The 21,628-nt window shown below is 38.3% G+C and overlaps 1 protein-coding gene across 2 annotated transcripts in view; it reads left to right on the top strand.

Annotated features, from left to right (window-relative positions):
- The window catches only part of ZC2HC1A (zinc finger C2HC-type containing 1A), a 37,394-nt gene that overhangs the window by 2,882 nt on the left and 12,884 nt on the right, over positions 1 to 21,628 (top strand). For both annotated transcript variants that reach the window (XM_030491359.1, XM_030491349.1), the window contains exons 2-7: positions 8,973 to 9,046; positions 9,804 to 9,920; positions 10,128 to 10,263; positions 14,693 to 14,841; positions 15,785 to 15,884; positions 16,823 to 16,931. In XM_030491359.1, coding sequence (XP_030347219.1) covers positions 8,973 to 9,046; positions 9,804 to 9,920; positions 10,128 to 10,263; positions 14,693 to 14,841; positions 15,785 to 15,884; positions 16,823 to 16,931 — 685 coding nt within the window. The remainder of the gene's footprint in view (positions 1 to 8,972; positions 9,047 to 9,803; positions 9,921 to 10,127; positions 10,264 to 14,692; positions 14,842 to 15,784; positions 15,885 to 16,822; positions 16,932 to 21,628) is intronic.

Here is a 21,628-nt window from a genome sequence, read left to right as displayed (position 1 = left end):
AAAGAAATCAATGCACACTTGTGTCATTACAAGTGACAAATTTGATGTAAAATCTGAAGTCGCTAGTTCAGCATTTGTTACTTTGCAGCCCGTGTGCTGTTTGGCTGGTTTTCAATTTTCATTTAATTTACCAATGAAAATACTCAGAGCAATAGACCATCAGTGTCTGAAAATGCAGTGATCTCTAAGGTGAGTTTAAAAATCCATTCCTGAGTAGTCCACCGTGTGCTGGCTGTCAGGACCATTTTTGATGGGTTAGCATCTGCTAGTTGCTTTCACTGTTGGATGGCAAGAAAAAGCTGTCATGTTGGCATGTCTGTTGCTCCCTGTTTTGCTTGAAGGAGATGGAGGAGGAGATCCAAGCACAGAATTCCTGACTTTGTTTAAGCTGGAGCAGTCCAGTGATGGACATTTGATCGGCTTCTCTCCAGTCTGTTGTTTTTTCTGGGAGGATGCCGGCAACAGCTGCTTGATCCAACTAAATGACGGTTTCCACACTTGTTCCCAGCCTATCCCAGCGGGTCAGGACTGCTGCTGCCTAAGGCGTGAAGGGCAGAGGGGCAGCTGTGTCTGAGGGCAAAAGTCCAGCTTTCTCTGGTCAGTAATGGCAGCACTTACCCAGCCCCAGCCTCCTCTTTCAGCCTGCGTTCTAGCAGTCAGGGAAGGCTGATTGTGGTTGGGAGGGGATGGGTGGCTGCTTGCTCAGGAAATAGCCTGCAGTCTCAAACCCAGAGCTTTCCCATGCCGATGCCAAGTAGGGACTACTGTGATTAAGCATTTAGACTCTGAGCAGTCTGGGCGTGCCCTTGAGGTCTCATAAGAATAAGGCTTGCTCTGTGTAGCATCTTCTGGTGAGAGCTGAGATCTGTGCTTTAATAGCATTTGTCCCTGGACCCTTCACTGGCACTGATAATGTCTGAGACACCCCACCCCACACAGTGCAAGCATTCTACTTTGGGGTTTTATGTTGGTAATGCAACTGTTGAAAGCAAGTGCTTAGGCTTGCTTTGACAGGATTTCTGAGTAAGCTAATGCCCCATCCTGTTTTTTCCTGATAGTATAGAAATTTTTTTTCTGTTTTGAAAACAAATAATATAAGTCTTCCTTTCCCTTTCGTGTTCATCTTTCTCTTGCCTCACTGGATGCATTCAGCAGCTTCCTTGCTTTGGCAGCCATTTTCTTAAGCTCCATTTGAGAGAGGCTCTTGCCTTTTTGAAATACTTCAGCATTTTTTTTTTTCTTTTAATTAATTTTACAGTATTGTTCTTAAATCAGCAAGTTGCAAACTATTAAGGATTGAAATGCAAAACTAATATTAATGTGTATTATTTTTAAGGAGTTTTTTGTCTCCAGTAGCCATTAAAACACTGATAAATGTGACTGCATTGGATTGCTGTGTTTCACTAGGCATGCTTGCACCTCCATTAAATGATCTAATTTTGACATTTAGTACCCTGTGGTCAATGTATTTACTTTTTCTAAAGCAATTATGTTTTTATTTTTTGATTAATGTTTGTGTTTTGGGGAAGAAACTGAAAGTAAGTGTTTTACTTAAGGAAAGTTCTGAAAGGCAAGTTTAGGCCATTTTGGTAGAGGAAGTATGTTATTAGAATATGTTTTACCTTTAAAAGAACAAAGCAATATATGTAGACAGGAATTTGAGTTTTTCAGATTAGTTTTTTCAGCATCTTGGTACCAGTAGATTTTACACCCTCTTCTGTAGTTTTTGTAGAATTCCTGCGTTTTTAACTTAAATTGCAGAAACTAGATTCATCTAGTAATCGAGTTCCAGGACTATGGTAAACAGTTGACTGGAGGGAGCAAACTGGGCATTGATACAATGTAAATGAAGATTATCAAAATTATCAGAATTGTTTCTAAAATGTTATTATTAGCTGAGTAATATTCTGATAAGCAAGCAGACTTAGATTGGGATTGCTCTGTCCGATTATATTTGGGTAGTAGAGTCCAGAATTGTTTGGGGGGGGGTCACTGGTGCAAAGCAGTTTTGGTTTAAGGCTAGTATGAGAAAGCTTGTCTTTGCTTGATTGCCTGCTTACAGTCATCATGGTGATTGTAGCCTAATACAGAAGAATGGTGAGTTTATGATGCCAAAGCAGAATTGTGTAATATGTACATGGATTTCACAGGTCACACGCTTTCTAATGGTTTTAGTTGATCTTAAAGCTCATTAATGGAAGACCGGATAATGTATCTGGAAGTCAGATCGATCAGATAGTGCTGCTTATTTGCCTTTGGTTTTGTTGTGGTTCCATATGCACTACAGGGGAAGCTCCCATAGATTTTTCTGGATAATCATCACAACTGAGTGCCTGTCTAAAATGTCTGTATATTAACACTCACAGTATGGGAAGAAATGGGGGGATTTGGAGGTCTGCATGCAGTTGTAGGGTTAGCATCTTGCTGAGATCATGTGTAGGACAGCTCACAGGTCTGCAGTGTTGTTGAGGTGGATGAATACAGGCTCTTCAGGAAGAACCAGCTGGACCGCAAGCGGAGAAGTTGCCCTTTATGTGGGAGAGCAGTGAGAATGCACTGAGCTCTGCTGTGGAGCCACCTGTGAGCTTACGGATCAGGGTTAGCAGGCAGACCAATGTGGGAAATGCTGTTCTGGGTGTCTGCTACAATCCACCTGATCAGGAAAAAGATGAAGCCTCCTTCAGATAATTCGAAGAAGCCTCATATTCACAGGCCCTGGACATTGTGAGATACTTGAACCGCTCAATACCAGCTGAAGGGACAAATCAGCAAGGCACCAGCAACCTAGGAGGCTTCTGGTATGCATTGATGACAAATTCCTGATGCAGGTGATTGAGGAGCTGAAAAGGAGATTCATTCCTGTTGAGGACATACCAACAAATTTATGAGATGTGAAGGCCAGGGACAGGCAGCCTTACCTACAGTGACCGTGGGACAATTGAATTCAAGGTCCTGAGAGGAGAAAGCTGGGCAAATAGCAGGATCTCAACCTGGACTTCAGGAGAGCAGGCTTTGACTTGTTTAGGGATCTGCGTGAAAGAATCCCATGAGATATGGCCCTAGAGAGGAGTCCAGGAGAGCTGGTTATTTTTAGTGTGACATTGGTATGTTTTCCACATTAAAAGTTATGCTTCGTATGAGGAAGGGAAGAAAGAAGGACAGACAATTGTAGAAAAGGGGGAGTACACCATGATGCAAGTTGTGTGTGCTGCTATCACAATCATTCTTGGCTGCATGCAATTAATTTCTCAGTCACAAAAAAAAATCCTTCACCAAATCCTCCTCCAGATTATCACTTAGGGCAATGGAATGACTGTTGATATGTTTTTTTCAAGGGAGTTGTACCAAACTCACCATCATCAGAGTCATGTTCAATGGAGTAACAGTAATTTTGACAAATATAATGCACTTGCATTGTCAGGATGAACAGCTGATACAAAACATGCAGAGGTACTATGAAAGTCTCACTCAGGCTTTTCAGCTTGAAGGAATGGAAGTTATGCTGCTTTTTATTACCTTCTGGAAGCAGAAATGACAGGTTTATACAAGATTAGACTGCATTGTCAATACAGAAGTAGAAGAGAATTCATGAGGCTTTCCTCTAAAGTTAGGGCTAGATAGATAAAAGTAGATTGGTTTCCTATTTGTTATACAGTTGTGAATAACATAATTGTATAAATATTTCAAAGTGTGTGAACAGTTGAATACTAAGAGACAGAGCTTACTTTGATTTTTGTCTTTCTTCCTCTAACTCTTCTTGCAAAATGCTGAATAGCATAGGCAAGAAGGGATTTGCTTGGTGGAGTAAATCATGTGCATTGTCAGTTATCAAGTAGACTTTACCAAAGCATGCCAAATACTGCCAGTTGCTAAGCAGTATGGCATTTTTATCTGACTTCCGTTTGCATTTCAGAATTCCTTTTGGCAAAATAATGAAAACTTGCAAAACTTACACCATTGTTGGTATACTTTTCTAAATTGTGTACATTGATCTTTTAATTATTTTATTTAATGCTCTTTAAAAATTAATGCTCTAAATCATATTTCAAATAGGTACCTAGTCTCAAGGCTGGAAATTATACTGTTTCTGCAAGTTTTAATTCAGTGAGGCTTGATTGTTGTGATTATCACAGTTGACTGGCCCAAGTCATTTAGTGCTTTCACTGCTGCAGATAAATGAAAGGTTTTGAAGGGCAGTCAGACTTTACAACATGACAAAGTACTGGTAACTGAGACTAAGCAGAGTCTAGTTTCTTTGAAGGTTTCTGCACTTTATATCTAAGTGCAGACACATAATTGGGTATACATAGCTCTCCAAAAGAGAAAACTGTAATAAAACTTCAATTAATAGCTGTTCAGCAATCCTGAAGACTTCTGCTCCATCTAGGTGTGGAGTTTATTTACACAACTGCTTAATTTGTAAACATGACAGCAAGAGCTAGCATTATGCCTGTGACTCTGTCAGATGGCACTTGTATGTATTGATGGGTTCCGCATATTGTACTGATAAAGATAAATCTGAGAACTGGCAACTTACACTTTCTGCTGTAAATCAGTTGTTGTATATGAATGTGGGGGAGGGGGGAAGCAGTTCTGTGGAAATCTAGGTTTTGAGGAGGTCTAAATTTGTCTGAGTATTGAAAGCACTGGGCTACATATGAGAGACTGACTGTACAGCTATGCTGTCAGACTTTGAGGTCCACTGAAACTTTACAGCTAAACTCCAACTTCAGGATCAGAAAGTATGGGTAACTAGACTGTGACCATATTCAAAAGGAATGTGCAATAACTTCTGTGTAGGTAGAAAAACATGATTTGAAAGGAGATTATACTCTGGAAGTGGCTGGAGGAGGAGGAGCTCTGACTGGGACAGTTTAGAAACACAGGTTATGAAATAACTGTAGTGCTGCTAATCAAACTTCCAATCTAGTTGTTTAATTCAGATACCCAGCATCTTACCAGGTTGTACTCTTGTGTTTTTATTTAAGACCTGGTCTTGGGCAGACAGTAGAAGAATAGGGTGTAAAGCTGTATATCATAGTTCTGGCATCACTTCAGCTGAAATACTACTCCTTCCTTTGGTATTCACTTAACCATTCTGAACATAGTTCTCTTTTCCCTAAATGTGTTTAGATTAGATAGCAGTAATAATTACGTCTGTCCTGTTCCAGGTTAACTATGTTCATTCAGGTTTAATACAAGTATTCAAAGTGCTGGTGATTAGTGGTATTAAAGACAATAAAAGGAGAAAGAAGTGTAGCTGCTGGATCTTGGGTTTTCCATGGTTTTTATAACCAAAATGGTGGTGATCCCTGCATTGTTGCAAGACTTAAAGAAGACTGAAGAAAATTACCATGACACCATCTTACTACCAATTTCAATTATGAGATTCATTTGCCAAGCAAACCCTCCTTATGTTTCTTGATTTGAGTGTTTTTATTTATTGATTGATTGATTGATTTATTTATTTAAACCTCCTTCCCCCAGTGTAACAACCATTTCTGTTAACTTCTGTTCCAGAAGTGATGTGGCATTCATGCATGATATCTAATGCATTAAAAAAAACCCCAGCAAAATAAAGCAAAAGGGAAAAAAAAAACCCAACAAACCAAACCCTGAACCAGAACCTACACACAAAAAAACCCTAAACCACAGCCCCACACCAAAACCAACTCTACTGGAACTTTGACAATTCCAATGTTTTATTTTTAAATTATCAGATTTCATGTTGATGACATTGCTAACCCTTCTGTTAGGGAAGGCTCATGGGCTCCTGGAGAGAAATACTAAGGTTTTGTGATTTTATTATTTTTTTCAATTTTTTTTTTTTTTTTTTTTTACTTTAAAGGTGGGGAAAAATCAAAGAGGAATGATTTAAAAATTGAAAGGATAGGTGTGCAAATCTAAATGACTGTAGCCTTCCCATTTTCAACAAAACTGAATGAACTGATTTTTTAAAACAACTTCCTTTTGTGTTTTGGATCAGTGGTTTGTATTACAGGGGAGGAGGTGTTGCAGTAGAAATAGCTCTTGGCAGATGTGATTGGGTACCTGCCAGCAGCAAAGGAGGGTAGGAATACTGTAAGAAAATCCACCTCTGTAACTGTAGTTGCAGCGAGTGCTAATTAGCATTTGTTATGCACTGGTATGTGATACGTAAATACCGCTCGATCAGGTGAGCATTTATCAAGTCTCCTTTTAATGGTGAGTTTAAACACAAGCTTGAATTCCAGAGTTTAGTGAACAGAAGAAAATGGTGGAAAATGTAGCTGGTTTTTTGTTTGTTTGGTGGTTTTTTTTTTTGTTTGTTTTTTGTTTTTTTTTTGTTTTTTTTTTTAATGCAGGTATTTGAAAGAATTCTTCTCTTGGTCAAATTCTTAATCTTATACTATACACCTGTTTGAGATCACTAATTCTGATTTATTTCATCTAATAAATTTCATCTAATAAAGTTAATCTGATTTCTTAGATACATTGATACATTATACATAGTTGCAAACTGATGATGAATGTCATTCAAGAAATTGAAAATGCAGAAACAAGACCTAATGGTTATGTATTGATACTAGAAATCTCACTTGGTTTTAATGGTTACATTTAGAATAAAAGGTTTTCAGTGGGAACCGTGGCTGCCTGAATCTACGTTTATTTGCCATAAAACATTTTGTTAAATTACCCATTTTCTTTAGGACTGATCTTGCACTTCATTGACAAGTATGTATGTTTAGATGGAAAATTGTTTTCCACTGGGGAACTGGGAAAAAGCCCTGATGAATGATCATTGAATGTTGATATGTTCATAACTTCATTAGTTTAAGCCACTAGTTTGCCTAAAATACATGTCAATTCAATGTGATTTTGTTTTAACTTTGTATTGTTAACTTTGTACTGGGAGCTGTATTGTTTACAGTAGTTAGGCTGAGTACAGAGAAAGCAACTAGTAGGTCTCAAACTTAATCCAAATTTACTGCCTCTTTATTGATGCGTATGTGTCGTGGTTTAAGCCCAGCTGGTAACTCAGAACCATGCAGCTGCCCACTCACTCCCCCCTTTCCCTCCCCGTCCCAGGAGGGATGAGGAGGAGAATCAAAAGAATGTAAACCTCACAGGCTGAGATAAGAACAGTCCAATAATAAAAGTATAATATAAAACTATTATGATGATTATTAATAATAATAATGGAAATAACAAGTGGAGAGAATATAAAACTCAAAAGGGAAGGAGAAAACCAGAACAAATCAGTAAGCACAAGTGATGCACAATGCAATTGCTCACCACCTGCCGACCGATACCCAGCCCAACCTGAGCAGTGGTCTGGGCCTTCTGGGTAACTCCTCCCAGTTTCTATACTGGGCATGACATGCTGTGGTATGGAATACCCCTTTGGCTAGTTTGGGTCAGGTGTCCTGTCTCTGCTTTCTCTTGGCTTCTTGTGCCCCTCCTCACTGGCAGAGGATGGGAGACTGGAAAGTCCTTGGTCAGGGTAAGCCTTACTTAGCAGCAGCTAAAACATCGGTGTGGTATCAGCATTGTTTTGGGGCTAAAGCTGAAATGCAGCACTGCACCAGCTACTGGGAAGGAGAAAAATAACTGTTACAGCTGAACCCAATATGGACAATATGTGATATAAAAATATCCCAGTTATCCCTCTGGTGCAGTACTAAATACAATAGATGCCAGTTATTGGGAGAGCCTGTAGAGTTTTTAGTCTCTTCCGTGACTCCATTGCATAATGCATACTATATGAATATATTTGCTTGCATAGGCTTGGATATTTTGATTTGTTGGTCTTTTATCTGGTTCTGTGAATCTGTTGTATGTCAGGTATACCATTTATGTGTTTTTTACCAGTGCTTGAATAGCAACATCAGAAATGCTTTTGCAAACTGTCAGTAATAATCTGCATAAAATAGGGTAGAAATAGCATTAAAGATTTTTTTCTTTTGAAGAGAAAATGGAATAGTTTAACTTAAAGAAAAATAAGTGATGGGATGTGACTCTGTACTGTAACAGGTGATTCTTTTCCAAAGACACAGAAATACCCACTAAATACCATTATTCTTGGTATGTATTTGGGCTGTCCTTGTGACTTACAGTGAATTTGTTGTTTGCATATTGACATACAGGCATCCTTTTAAAGGTGCAGTGTTTTGTATTGTAAATTAGCAGAATTTATGGTGACATGTTACTGGGCATGTTGTGTATCATCTTTTTGTGAGAAATGATCTCTAGATAAAAACTTAAGCTCAGGGTAGCAGTGAAGCAGCTATTTATTAATAGCTTTTTGCAAGAACGGGTGTCCTAGCAAGTAGGCACACACGGCAAAAGCAGAACTATGATTTATATTTCCTATCCTGTCTGCCAGTTCCCTCCCTTGTTTCCCCATTGGTTGGGTACCCCAAGGTTTACAGCCTATCCAATGTATATAATCTACATGTTAACTGTCCTACCTTTGTTTACATCTCCCCTTACTTGATTTTGTACGCCCCTTCCTCTTATTTATTTATCTCCTTTTATGGTTTGATTTCATAACTCTCTGGCAGACATGTGGTGCCCCAACTTACTGTTTAACCAGCCTGCACCTGCTTAGTTTCATAGGTTGTACAAAGACAGTATTCTTTTTAACCACAGAGTGTATCTTTCATGCAGAGATTATATTGTCTTTAACCACAGAATGTGTCTTTCTAAGGTATGGTATCTCAAACCCTTTGTTTTGTTCCCTTAGTAATTAGCCCCAGTGTTGAAAAATCTTGAGATTGCAAAGCCTCAATATTGCGAAGTCCTATGCCCGATTATGTGAAAACAACACTGTTTCTCTCACATTTTCCTTTTTGATCTCTGCACAGTTCAAAGAATATATACTTTTACAGTAACAACTGTTACTTTTGTGAAGTATGTGAGGTTAGCCATCTAGGAATAAATTTTTATCCTGAATTAAAACAATAAGTATGGTTTTGTTTGTTTGTTTTAAGATGAGGTTACAGTGCAAACTGGAGATCTGTTGCCATGTAGGATTTGTGGAAGGACTTTCTTTCCAGCAGCACTGGTAAGTGGTGTGAGTGAGTACTGTTGGCTTTTAGATCTGATAAGTTGATAGGAGAGTTAAGCAATGGTCACTGTAGCTAAATAAAGTAGAAACCAAATGATGCTTGGGTTTTGGTATTTGTTTTGTTTGTTTGTGGGTTTATTAGTTTGTTGTTTGAGTTGTTCTCCCCCCCCCCAAATAATTATCAATTCCACTTGTTTCAATTTTGAAGCTCCTTAGAAGGAGATTAATTTTATTTCAGCTTCCCATGACTTTATGAAAATACATGCTTCTAAAAGGATCCTCTCTAGGGTCACAGAATTATTGCTTGCCTGTGCAGATGTAAGCCCTGGCATTATGCAGTCTCAGCTAGTAAATGAAGTGTTTTGTTAGCCATCTTCAAAATACTTGGTTTTCAGTCTTAATAGAAATTGGACTGTCCTTAAATATGAATGTGGATATCAGACAGCACTCAATGCAGATGCTGGTTACCTACTATCAGGTTTTTTTTATTTGCAGGGAGCAAATACAGATGCTCCCTATTTTTCATCGCCCAAATTTTTGTGTCCATGTGTATGCAGTCATGAATTAATGTAGTTCCGCTTTAAAAGTAATGGCTGGCATAGATGTTTGAGTGAAAGCAGTCTGATCTGATTTACCAAGAATTGGGCCTCATTTGCTGATTGGCATATTGAGAAAGAGGGAAAGAACATGTTAATAACTTATGTTTTCAAAGCTAAGTTCTGTATTCTACTTTTTGGTTTTCTTCTGCTTATAGAAAAAGCATGGACCCATTTGCCAAAAAACTTCTGCCAAGAAAAGGAAGACATTTGATTCCAGCCGACAGAGAGCAGAAGGAACTGACATTCCCACAGTAAAACCTTTGAAGCCGCGGGTATGTTATTTACTCTGCGTATGAACATTTTAAGCAAACTATGTATGCATTATAATAAGGCTTATTTCTGCTGGTGATTTGTGATAATTAGATAAACTAGGATCTAGAAGAAATTGAACTATAATGTTGTGTACTAAAATAAGGCACGTACTCAGCTTGAAGTAAGAGCTTCAAACATATAAAGCTCTTTCTTTTTTGGCTTCTTAGCCAGAACCACCCAAAAAACCTTCCAACTGGAGACGAAAGCACGAGGAATTTATAGCTACTATACGAGCAGCCAAAGGACTTAATCTTAAAGATGGTGGAAAACTCCCTCCACCACCTCCGCCATCATATGACCCTGGTATGTAAAACAATCTGTTCTTTAGAGAATTTTTTTTTTTTCCCCACTTAATTTATAAAAATTTGCATTGGAAAGGAATTTGTTGGAATACGATAATCACAAGTTCTTGAAGATAACTATTTGATTATTCTTATGCAGATGCTGGTTTGTGACTGTGGGTCTGGCTAGCTACCATCCTATGTAGCTTTCAAAGCCCATGACTTTGTTTTAATGAATCAAGAGATAATTAAGGGCAACTTGCAGCTTACTCCTGTCTTATAAACTATATGCTGGATGAACAGTTTCAACACATTGTTTCTGTCCATAACAGTGGAACTGCTCAGAAAGAGCAGACTGCCTTTTTAATTAGCTGCTGATGCTGGACACCCACAACCTATTTACATTGTAGGAATGCACATTGGCTATGTTCTTCAAATATAGTCTCTTCCATTTCTTGCTGAACTCACATTTAGTTTCATGTATACAGTGCATGCTCTAGTGTGCATGTGATCCTTCCTCATAAGGTGGAAGTACTTGCATGTTGGGTATGAGATGTGTGGAATTTGTGTTAAGAAGGGTGCCTTCAGAACTGAAGCTGTAGAAAGTGTTGATACAGTCTGAAGTGAGTGAGAAGGAAATGTTCAGTTAACTTTTGAGATGTTATGATAGATTGGAGAATACATTTCTTCCTCTTGTCCTGAGAGCTAAACTATGTGATCAGCTCGATGGCTATTTTCAGAAGGATTGGGAAAACAAGAAAAACGCATGTGTTTTGCTTCTGCCTGTGGTCAAGTGAGGATGGGAGTGTTCCCTACCTTGTTTCTCCACAGGAAACGCATTAGCCCAGTATTAGGATTGTAATTGTGAATTCATAGTAAGAAGCAAAGTCATAATATTCAGCATTCATACATGCTATCTTGAAATGCCATATGCATTTTGAAGTAAAACAAAACCAATAGCTAATGCTACGGATAAGAAATATAAGGCTTGATCATGGAAAGGATCATTTTGTCTCTAAATTAGAGAGACATCAATTTGATAGATGGACCACTCAGTGGATAAAGAACTGGCTTGATGGCCGCACGCAAAGAGTTATGGTAAACTGCTCGATGTCCAGTTGGAAACCTGTAACAAGTGGTGTCCCTCAGGGATCGGTGTTAGGACCGGTCCTGTTCAACATCTTTGTCAGCGACATGGACAGTGGGATTGAGTGCACCCTCAGCAAGTTTGCTGACGACACCAAGCTGTGTGGTTCGGTTGATACGCTGGAGGGAAGGGATGCCATCCAGAGGGACCTTGACATGCTTGTGAGGTGGGCTGATGCCAACCTTCTGAAGTTTAACCAAGCCAAGTGTAAGGTCCTACACCTGGGTCGGGGCAATCCCAGGCACTGCTACAGGTTGGGTGGAGAAGAGATTCAGAGCAGCCCTGCAGAGAAGGACTTGGGGGTGTTGGTTGACAAGAAGCTTAACATGAGCAGGCAGTGTGCGCTTGCAGCCCAGAAAGCCAACCACATCCTGGTCTGCATCAAAAGAAGCGTGACCAGCAGGTCAAAGGAGGTGATCCTGCCCCTCTACTCTGCTCTCGTGAGACCTCACTTGGAGTATTGGGTACAGTTCTGGTGTCCTCAACATAAAAAGGACATGGAGCTGTTGGAGCGAGTCCAGAGGAGGGCCACGAGGATGATAAGAGGGCTGGAGCACCTCCCGTATGAAGACAGGCTGAGAGAGTTGGGGCTGTTCAGCCTGGAGAAGAGAAGGCTGCGTGGAGACCTCATAGCAGCCTTCCAGTATCTGAAGGGCGTCTATAAGGATGCTGGGGAGGGACTCTTCCTTAGGGACTGTAGTGGTAGGACAAGGGGTAATGGGTTCAAACTTAAATAGGGGAAGTTTAGATTAGATATAAGGAAGAAGTTCTTGACAGTGAGGGTGGTGAAGCACTGGAATGGGTTCCCAAGGAGGTTGTGGATGCTCCATCCCTGGCAGTGTTCAAGGCCGGGTTGGACAGAGTCTTGGGTGACATGGTTTAGTGGGAGGTGTCCTTGCCCATGGCAGGGGGGTTTGAACTAGATGATCTTAAGGTCCTTTCCAACCCTTACTATTCTATGATTCTAATAGCCTAGACAGAAACACCCAGAACTAAATCTAGCTTGGAAAACCTACTAAAATGGTGCTCCCTTGGTTCCAGAGGTCACAATGAGTTTTAAGAGAGAGAAGTAACTCTGTTCAGCCCACTTGAAAGCGGATAAGTTGTGAAGAGAAAGATACTGTGCTTCTGTTTCTTCCTTCTGTTTTCTACTTGTTCCAAGCTGAGTTTACTGGTTTTAGTCTCCTGACTTCATCCTGCTGCAGTGGGTAAAACTCAGGAGGAGTGAACCGGGAATGAAGAGAACATGGATGAATTAATCAGTGGATTCTCGTCTCACAAATTGAACCAAACAAAAATAGCGCAGGGACAGCTACTGTTGCTCTTTTTCCACTTTACATGTAGGAGTGAAGGAGAATTATGCATGGTATCATAGAGTGTATCCATCCTTTCCTACTCAGCTGACTTTAGCATGCGTATTTCTAACTAACTGCTTTTTTTCTTTTTTCCTGTAAAAGGAAAGAGTTCTGTATAATATTTCCTACTTAATTGCATGCTTTCAGTTTGCAAACAGGCGATATTGCTGGTTCTTTGATCTCCCACCTTTTCTTTAGAAATGTGGAATAGCATCATGATAATAACAAGTACCTTAGGTCACCCCGTTAGCACTCAACTTGACTGCATATGTATACTGCACTTTATTTTGATTAGTTTGTATTTTATAGAGCTTATATTGAATCCTAACAGTTCTTTTGTACGAACAGTACTTCCAGATAGCCAGGTGGCTGACTGGTGCTAAGCAGTTTAGAAAATGAGGAAGATACAATCCCTGATTCTTAAAAAAGTCTATATTAATCCTCTGTACTCTGATCCATTTAGTTAAGTGGGCTTTGAAATTCTTCTGTGGGAGTTGAGCTGTATGCCAGCTAGAAATGTCTTTTCTTATTATCTAGGGGCTTCCATAGCTGCTTTATTCATCTATTCTGGTTTTTGTTTTATTTTTATTTATTTTTAACTTTGGCTCTATCTATCTCTTAGGGGATAGTTTTATGTTTGAGTATTCTGACGGTAGTGGAGTTTTATGTAAAATAAATAAAAAATTCTCATTGTTACCACATGAGATTCCCATGCTGTCACTTCTCTGAGGGATTCCTGCGTTCTTCCTGTGTCCTTTGCTCACACTTCTAGGGTCACAGTTCATGCTTTGGTGGCCACTATGTCATTTGACTTACTTGAAATAGTTAATAACTAACTTAAAAGGGTAGGTAATTAAGCCAGATCTGCTGCATTTGTAGTAAAATGCAATCCAAATTTTATTTTGGATTGTATAATATCTAAATGTAATATTGGAGGCAGTGACTGTTGAATCCTTGTTTTCTTTGATATGTTTCTAAAATCACCTAGGAACATGCTAATTTAATCTGCTTTGCCAGTGTCCAGCGCTTCTGAAGTTGATGTTTACATGGTTCATGATTTTGAATACTGCAATCTAGGGAATTCAGCATCCATATCTCTAGACACTGAAGTGTCTGTCTGAAACTGCAGCCCAAACACTTCACTTTCCAAGGGCAGTGTATCTTAAGGGGTATACATTGAGCATACAGGTGAGGGATCTTTCAGTGTTTTAAACTTTTCCATAGCCTTTCTGTTTTTTTCCTCAATTAGTTCCTGCAAGTAGTACTGTTTGTAATGTGGCTAAATTAATTGTAAAAAGTAATACAGCCACCAATTGTCCTGTTTTGCATGTCTGTAGTTATCTCCTAATTTTGGTAGGATTTCCTCTGATTTTTTTGTTTGTTTGTTTGTTTCTGATTTTTTTTTCTTGAATTATGATTTCTAGTATTGCAGTTACTATTTCTTAGTCCTTTCAAAATTGGTAGAGGAAACGGATTTTGTTGTCTTTTGCTATTTGTATGGGAAAGGTTTTAATGCGTTTTCATATCTTGAACAAACTGAACTGTGTTTGTGATGTGGGGGGTGTTTTGGTGGTGCTTTTTTGGTTTCTACTTTTGGTTTGGCTTGGTTTTTTTGTTTAGTCTCTACTCTTCTCGACTTCCTTCCAGTTGATAACCTTGCCATGTCCAGATACCTCTTTGGCCACTTTCTCTGCTGAATAATATCTCTCAAAGTGTTTCTGATTTTGCTTAGGTTATTTCTGATCTTCAGCCACTCATTCTTATCCATCAAACCAAGGAACATCTTTTGTGTTACATGTGGAAAATATTCTTTTCCCCAGCAATCTGTATTTTTCATTTTCAGATTCAAGAGGCTTTAGTTTTCTCTGGGGGTGGGGCTGGTCTTTAAAAGACTTTAAAACAGTTTCTTTTTAAAAATATGCTATTAATGTTAGTTTTTTGTTTTTAAGATTACATTCAGTGTCCATATTGTCAGAGGAGATTTAATGAAAATGCAGCTGACAGACACATCAATTTCTGTAAGGAACAAGCAGCACGTATTACTAATAAGGGGAAATTGGCAGCTGATACCAAAGGGAAGCTTCCTACTCGAACACAGGTGAATGATAACATTTTCCTTAACTTGTAGATTGCATTCAACATCAAATCAAGCTTGTTAAATGGTGTATTGTTCTTAAATGTAATTAACCATTTTATTCTGTAATGCTATTACTTATGAGAGTTGCAGAGATCCATAAATCAGATGGCAGCAGTTGCAAAACCAAAACCAGTCATAAGTGTAATTCAGAGACTTGTGAAAATGACAGGTAAGGGTAGCAGCAGGAAGTAGAGACACAGTATTTGTTAAAAAAGAAAAAAAGCTGAATTTCTGTTGTGCAAGTCTTGTGACTCCAATTCAGGACTGTTCCTGAAGTGGACAAAGGTACATGACCTACTGCTGGACAACTGGCAGCAATATTTTGGCTAGTAAGAAACTTAAGAATTCAGGCATATAAAGGTAAGAGCTGCACTAGTTAACTTACAATGGAAACAAATGAAGGGTTAAAGAGTATGTGTGTTTTCATTTGGTGGTAGTGCACTTTTTTTATGGAAGCTGTGGAGAGTTAAATAGACAATAGCAGTTACTCAGTGATCTTGGACTGTATTCTGAATCAGTGCTGGGAGTGGTCCAGAGAACACAAGTGAAAGTAAAATTTGACAGACAAAAATAATCCTGCCCTTGAGTATTCTTTTTAAAATTAACTGGTAATGAGGTGATAATGTTAATCTCAGGAGCAGCTATGGAAAAAGATGAGAAAAGCAGAAAATAGACATAAGGGTGAATAAAAAATACATAACCACTGAGATAATCTTTCTTACTAGTATCATCTGTATGTATAAGAAAGCAGACTAGTGGAAACCATTTGCATGACCCTGTACCAGAAACAGTTTACTCAGGTAATAGTTACCTGATTTCCCACAATACCTGAGATAACTACCTATTATGTTGTATAGATAGTTTGATTTAATTGCTTAAATTTCTAGGTTGTATTTTGTTACAGTACAAACCACCTGCAGTTAAGAAGATGCCTTCTGTAGGATCAACACCACCATCATCATCACGCTTACCGCAGCCAAGTGGTGTTAGCAAAACTGTTGTAGGTATGAAATGAATGTTACAGATTTTCCGGTTCCTTTCCACATATTTGTTCTCAACCTATGCAGTAAAAGTAATATGATTTTAATATCTGGAAGGATTTCTGCAGCATTGCCCAGTGATTTAAACTGATGAAGTAAAAAAATTCAGAGGAGTTCAGTGTTACATGAGTGAATAAGACATGTCTGTTTTTCATAATACAATTTTTAATTTAACCAATGGTTTTGTGACCTGATATTTCTTTGTTTTACTTACATATATACTTTATTGTTGAAATTGATATAGTGGTTTGTAAAAGCATTTAAAGTGAAGTTGGAAGGGGCACTGATTGATATCTATCCAATGAGGCTCTTAAGCACACAGGATTACCTTCTGTTTTATTTATCAGGTTAAATTATTCTTTTTTCTGAATTGAACCTGCAAAATCATTCTGTGTAGTAATGCATAATTTTATTGAATACTAATCTCTCACCTGGTATTTCTCTGTTGCTTAATTCTGTAACTAATTTGTATGCTGAATATGATTATGATCATGAACATACAAGCCATGTATATTATAATTGTGCAAACACTGGTCTTATTCTGATTTCAGATACCAAGAGATATCAGACATGTTCTGTCTGTACACACTTTGACATTCTAGACTTCTTTTCCTTCCTTTTTCTTTCTGAAGAAACTAATTGAGATGCAATGTTTTTTTATTAGAATAGAATATTCTAATTAAACAGAATGTAAGCAGAACATATGCAACTCAATTGCATATACTCTGTAAATTTTTGGAAACATACTTGCTTTTTCCTAGTATCTTGATGCTTGTTTGTATCTTGATATTTCTAAAACTCTTGTTTTGAATTTTGATATTAAAAAAATATAATAAGTTGTATCATCCCAGCAGCAAAATCTTACATTATCGTGTATTTCCATGCTTGCTTTCAACTGCAAGGTGCCTCTTCAAGTAAAGGACTATCTTCACCTGGATCCAGTGGGAGCAAAATTCAGACATTGTCACCAGCTCATAAAAACTCATTTGGAATGGTGAACTCACAAGCAGGGTAAGTTTCCATTTAATGTTGTCATTTACATTTTATTTCATGTTTATGTTGTGCTAGTTCTGCAGGTCTTTGTGGTCTATTTCACTTACATATTTATTTTTTTTTTTGCTGTGAGCTTCAGAAGTGTAGTGTTATGAATTTATCCTTAATTTATGAACACAATGTTTAAGGAACATAGAAGTAGGTGAAGATACATTTTCTAATGTTAAAATAACAGCAAAGGAGGTCAAGTGAGAAAAATAGAAAGTAGATTTAAAAGTTGTAGAATATGCAGAAATACTTGGAGCTATATTTTTTTCTTTTTGTAAAAGCGAAGAGACTTGAAGGAGGAAACATTAGGCATAATTTCCTGCAATTCATGGAAATTAAAAAAGAGGTCTGTGCCACAGACCACAAGCCAATTGTGACAGGATCTTCCGTCTTAGCACAGAAGGGTGGATACTTTCCCTCTTCCCTTTCCTGTCTTAAAATACTCGAGAGAGTACAAATGAACGAGTGCAAATAAGGCAATTGAAATCTGTGCTCTACAACAGCAACAAAAAGTGGTAGATGTATGTAATTAGAGTTCAGTGAAAGTATTGGTGTGATCAGGGCTGTTACTGATCATTTGCTGGGGTGGGAGAAGTCAGTACACACTGTCTCAAAGAAGAAATGTATGAAGGGATTGAAGAAAAGTAGTGCAATTTTACGGAAATTTGAGGAGCAGCAAGGAGCACCGAGAGAAAACATACAACAAAATGACTGCAGTTACAACATTGGTGATTGAAGAAGGCTTATTCCTATAAAAATGAGTATCAGATTGGTGAAAGCTGTATAAGGTGGAGAAAAACAATGGCTTAAGTTTGTGAGGAAGAAGGACAATCTGAAAGAGCTCATGGGGATGGACAGCTTTATTAATTACACAAAACTAGTGATTTTTAGTTTATTGCCCTGAAGTCTTACAAGTTACACACAAGTATGAATTACAGCACCTCGTAATACCATGCCAGATGAGGATGTAGTTGTATCCCTCCTTGCTCTATCCACTCTTTCAGATACAGACTGGAGGCAGAGTCCGTGAGGTTATCAGTAATTATTATTATTATTATTCCCTCCCCTCCAGTGTCCTAGTAGCCTTTGGTCTACGAATCAGCTTCACTACTGTTTGTAGGCATTTATGCTTCAACTATCAGAAAATCCCACCCTCTGTTACACACTGTCTGATTTTCATATCTTCTCCATTTTCAGAAGTTAACACCTACTGATGAGTGGCAAAAAGAGTAGGTCTGCAAACCACAGTAAAAAAGTCAGAGGAGATAATTTCAAGGCATGTTTCTGACTCCAGTGGTGAATCCCAGATGTCTGGGAAAGGCCTTTTCCTGTTGAGAGTTAGTTGCGGTCTGTATTGGTTTTTGAGAGGGTGCAGGTTTTGGTCTTCACTTCTTAACATGGAATTTCTGCTTAATTTTGCTAGACAGTTGCTCACTGGACTTTGTATTCTGTAGTCTTCCATTTCCTCTTCTGAAGCTTCGAGGAAGAATAGTAACATGACCAAGCCAAATAGTTAATATATGAAGAGATGTTTGCACAAATTCTCTCTGTTCACACATGTTAACCACAAATAAATGGCTTCTGGTTGGTATAGTTCTCAGATAATTATCTCTGCTGAGAGGCAGTTAATGTAGCTTGGCTTATAACCTCACATATTTAAGAGTACAGATGAGTGTGTTTCTGCCTGCAGTCCTTCTCACTTTTCTGCTCTAAAAAACATGTGTTCTCATCTTTGCAAACCAGTCCTTATGATTCCTTGCTGGTTATACATTAGTCTTCTCGCAGATGGCTGTTTAAATGTGTCTTTCCTAAGTGAGACCTAACAGTCTTTCTTTTTCTTCTAGCTAGTTTGTATTCATTTCTGAGAAGAGGTTTGTCAGGAGCTACATTGAAGCAAAGAGGTGTAGGAGCAGTTACAACACGGAAGAGTTAGGTGCATTAGATTGGTTACTAGTGACAATTTTGGCCTTAATCATCTTAGCCTCAGGGTGTGAGGGGGAAATACGTAGGATTCCATTGAAATACCTATAAAATTCTATCAGAGCAGGGACTGAGACACTAACAGTCAACATCCTAAATCAGAGAGGGAGAATAGTTAATACTGTTGTGACACAGATTTTAAACAGTAAAACATCTTATAATTTAGGCTATAGCTAATTGCAGCTAGAATTATTTAAAAAAATGAAAGCATTTTTAAAATTCTGTACAAATAGCCTTCATTAGGATGGAACAAGATGTATTTCTTTTGTTATGTTTACAAGTTAACCAGTAAAATGATAAGCCGTAGCATGAGATCTGGGATTCTGTCGCACCTAAGTCAGGCAGACCTCATGCTGCAAGATGCCATGCTCTTACTTCTGAGTTGTTGGTAAACTGATTTACTGATCAGTGTTGCACATGTATTGTTTGAAGGGCAGCCTTTCAAAGGGAGTGTCACGTCCACAGTAGAATTAAGATTAATGTTGGAGGGGTAGAGGAGGCAATTTAATCAGACACTGCTTCTTTCTGTAGACTCATGATACCTGTTCTCCATGATGCCTATGCAAAGGGGCAAGAAACGGTTATCTGCTGGCTAATGTAACAGCCAGAAGTGATTAAAATATACAGGCGTGCAGTTTCCCTCTTGCTCTTTAGGTGGCACTCTTGAACTGCTGCCTGAAACTGTTGGGCGGACACATGCAGCAGTTCCTGCATTCGCATTAAAGGTGAAGACTATAACGAACTGGGTCTCTAAGGCATTTAGTTCGGTAAAGGAAAGATTCTTAACCTTCATTTTATATGAAGTTCAACTTCAATATCGTAGTATACGTTTGTATTTTGTGTGAGCAGAAATGCAACAAATTTTATGAACTCCCTTGTTGTAAGTAATTTTTGCTATACTATTTCCTTTTTTAATTTGGATTCTTTTCTGCTCCCCAAGTAAAGGACTACTGAGAGAGCACATCACAGCTTCATCAGTATAAGCTAGGTTAGTGTTAGTGGTGCTTACTCTGTACACGTAGGTAGGATGTGTCAGTTGAGCTCTGCTGTGAGAGTTTTCTTCTGCCTGGACAGAGTGTAAGCACAGCCAGTTATAAGTATTAATGGAAGAGTAGCAAAAGGGCATTATTTCTGAGTCCTAGAGAAGCAAGTGAGAGTCCAAGAGTAGAATGTGACTGTATTGTAGTCAGTAGTAAAACCTTCATTCACTTGCATGAAAATAAGATTTAATCTTTTTGATGTTGAAGAACTGGGAAAAGGAAAATTAATTCTACCTAAATTGTGGTTAGGTTTATATTTTGATAGTGAATCATGGTAAGATCCTAAGACTGATACATATTTTGTAAGAGTACGAAGCTTTGCCTTGTCTTGCATTTCTTGAGTAGCAGGGCAGTTCTAGTAAACTGTCAGAAGTAATCATGTCTTCAGAAGAAAAAATTGGGTAGGTTCTTCTCATCCTAAGGCTAAGCAAACAGGCAAACTGCACCCCCACGTGTAAACTGTTTTGCCTAGCAGAACTTGACACCGCTGTTTGTGGCCAGTGAGGGATCTTTTGCATGTACATAGACATGCATGTCTATGCATGGTTCATTTATGAACAATGCTGGGTTTTTTTAATTGGGACTTGAAAAATTAGGTGATGTTTTTCAGTATGGCGAATGAACCCTTAGAAATTACATTGTCATTTTTATTTTATTTTGGGGATAAAACATATTGTTTAGTGTTAAGCTGATCGAAGTTAATCCTCTTGGGAATCATGTCTATTAGTGACACATTCAGTACTGTCTTACAGCTGAAATGCAATATGAATAGCATACCTAACCAGTATCAGTAAATTTTAAATTCCACTTGTATATTTGACTTACAGCATGTTTAGCCTTTAAAAACATATTTTGTAAACATCTTATTCTTTTCATTAAGACTTTAATTTACACAGCTTCGTTCAGTGAAATCTAATAAATAGGAAGTTGTCTTCATGTTCTTTGCATTTAATAAGATTCTTCTGATTGTCCTTTTTTTTTTCGTTAGTACATGAAAGGCCTGTCAGTTTGGGGGTTTTTGGTTTTGTTGAAGTGTGAAAGAATCCTGTAGTTCTTTATTTTGGCAGTATCATGACTGTTTCTAGGTTATTGTCTTCAGTATTCTACACTGTAGGTGCCTGAAGTTCATAGATCATGTTGATAAATTGTTTAAGGATTAGAAAAGAGCTAAGAAAAGCGTGATAGGTTGGAGTCCAGAGGAGGGCCACAAAGATGATCAGAGGTTGGAGCACCTCTCCTATGAAGACAGGCTGAGTGAGTTGGGCTTGTTCAGCCTGGGGAAGAGAAGACTCCGGGGAGACCGTATAGCAGCCTTCCAGCACCTAAAGGGGCCAACAAGAAATCTGGAGAGGAGCTTTTTACAAGGGTGTGTAGTGGCAAGACAAGGGGGAATGGCTTTAAACTTAAAGGTGAGATTTAGATTAGACATTGGGAAGAAACTCTTTACTCTGAGGGTGGGGAGATATCATTTAATGCTTTTGAGATCTAATGTGGATTGCAAGGTTCACACCAGAAGCTTCTGAAAAAAACAAATTATGTAGCAAACTTGATATGTTCTTTGCTTTTTAATATGATATTGTAAGAGCATGAAAAGAAGTATGATATGGCTGTTGAAGATACAGAGATACACAAAACTTTTTTTTTATG

This window comes from Strigops habroptila, chromosome 1 (assembly GCF_004027225.2).
Source record: "Strigops habroptila isolate Jane chromosome 1, bStrHab1.2.pri, whole genome shotgun sequence".
Taxonomy (NCBI): Eukaryota; Metazoa; Chordata; class Aves; order Psittaciformes; family Psittacidae; genus Strigops; species Strigops habroptila.
This window is presented reverse-complemented; position numbering and strand designations above follow the sequence as displayed.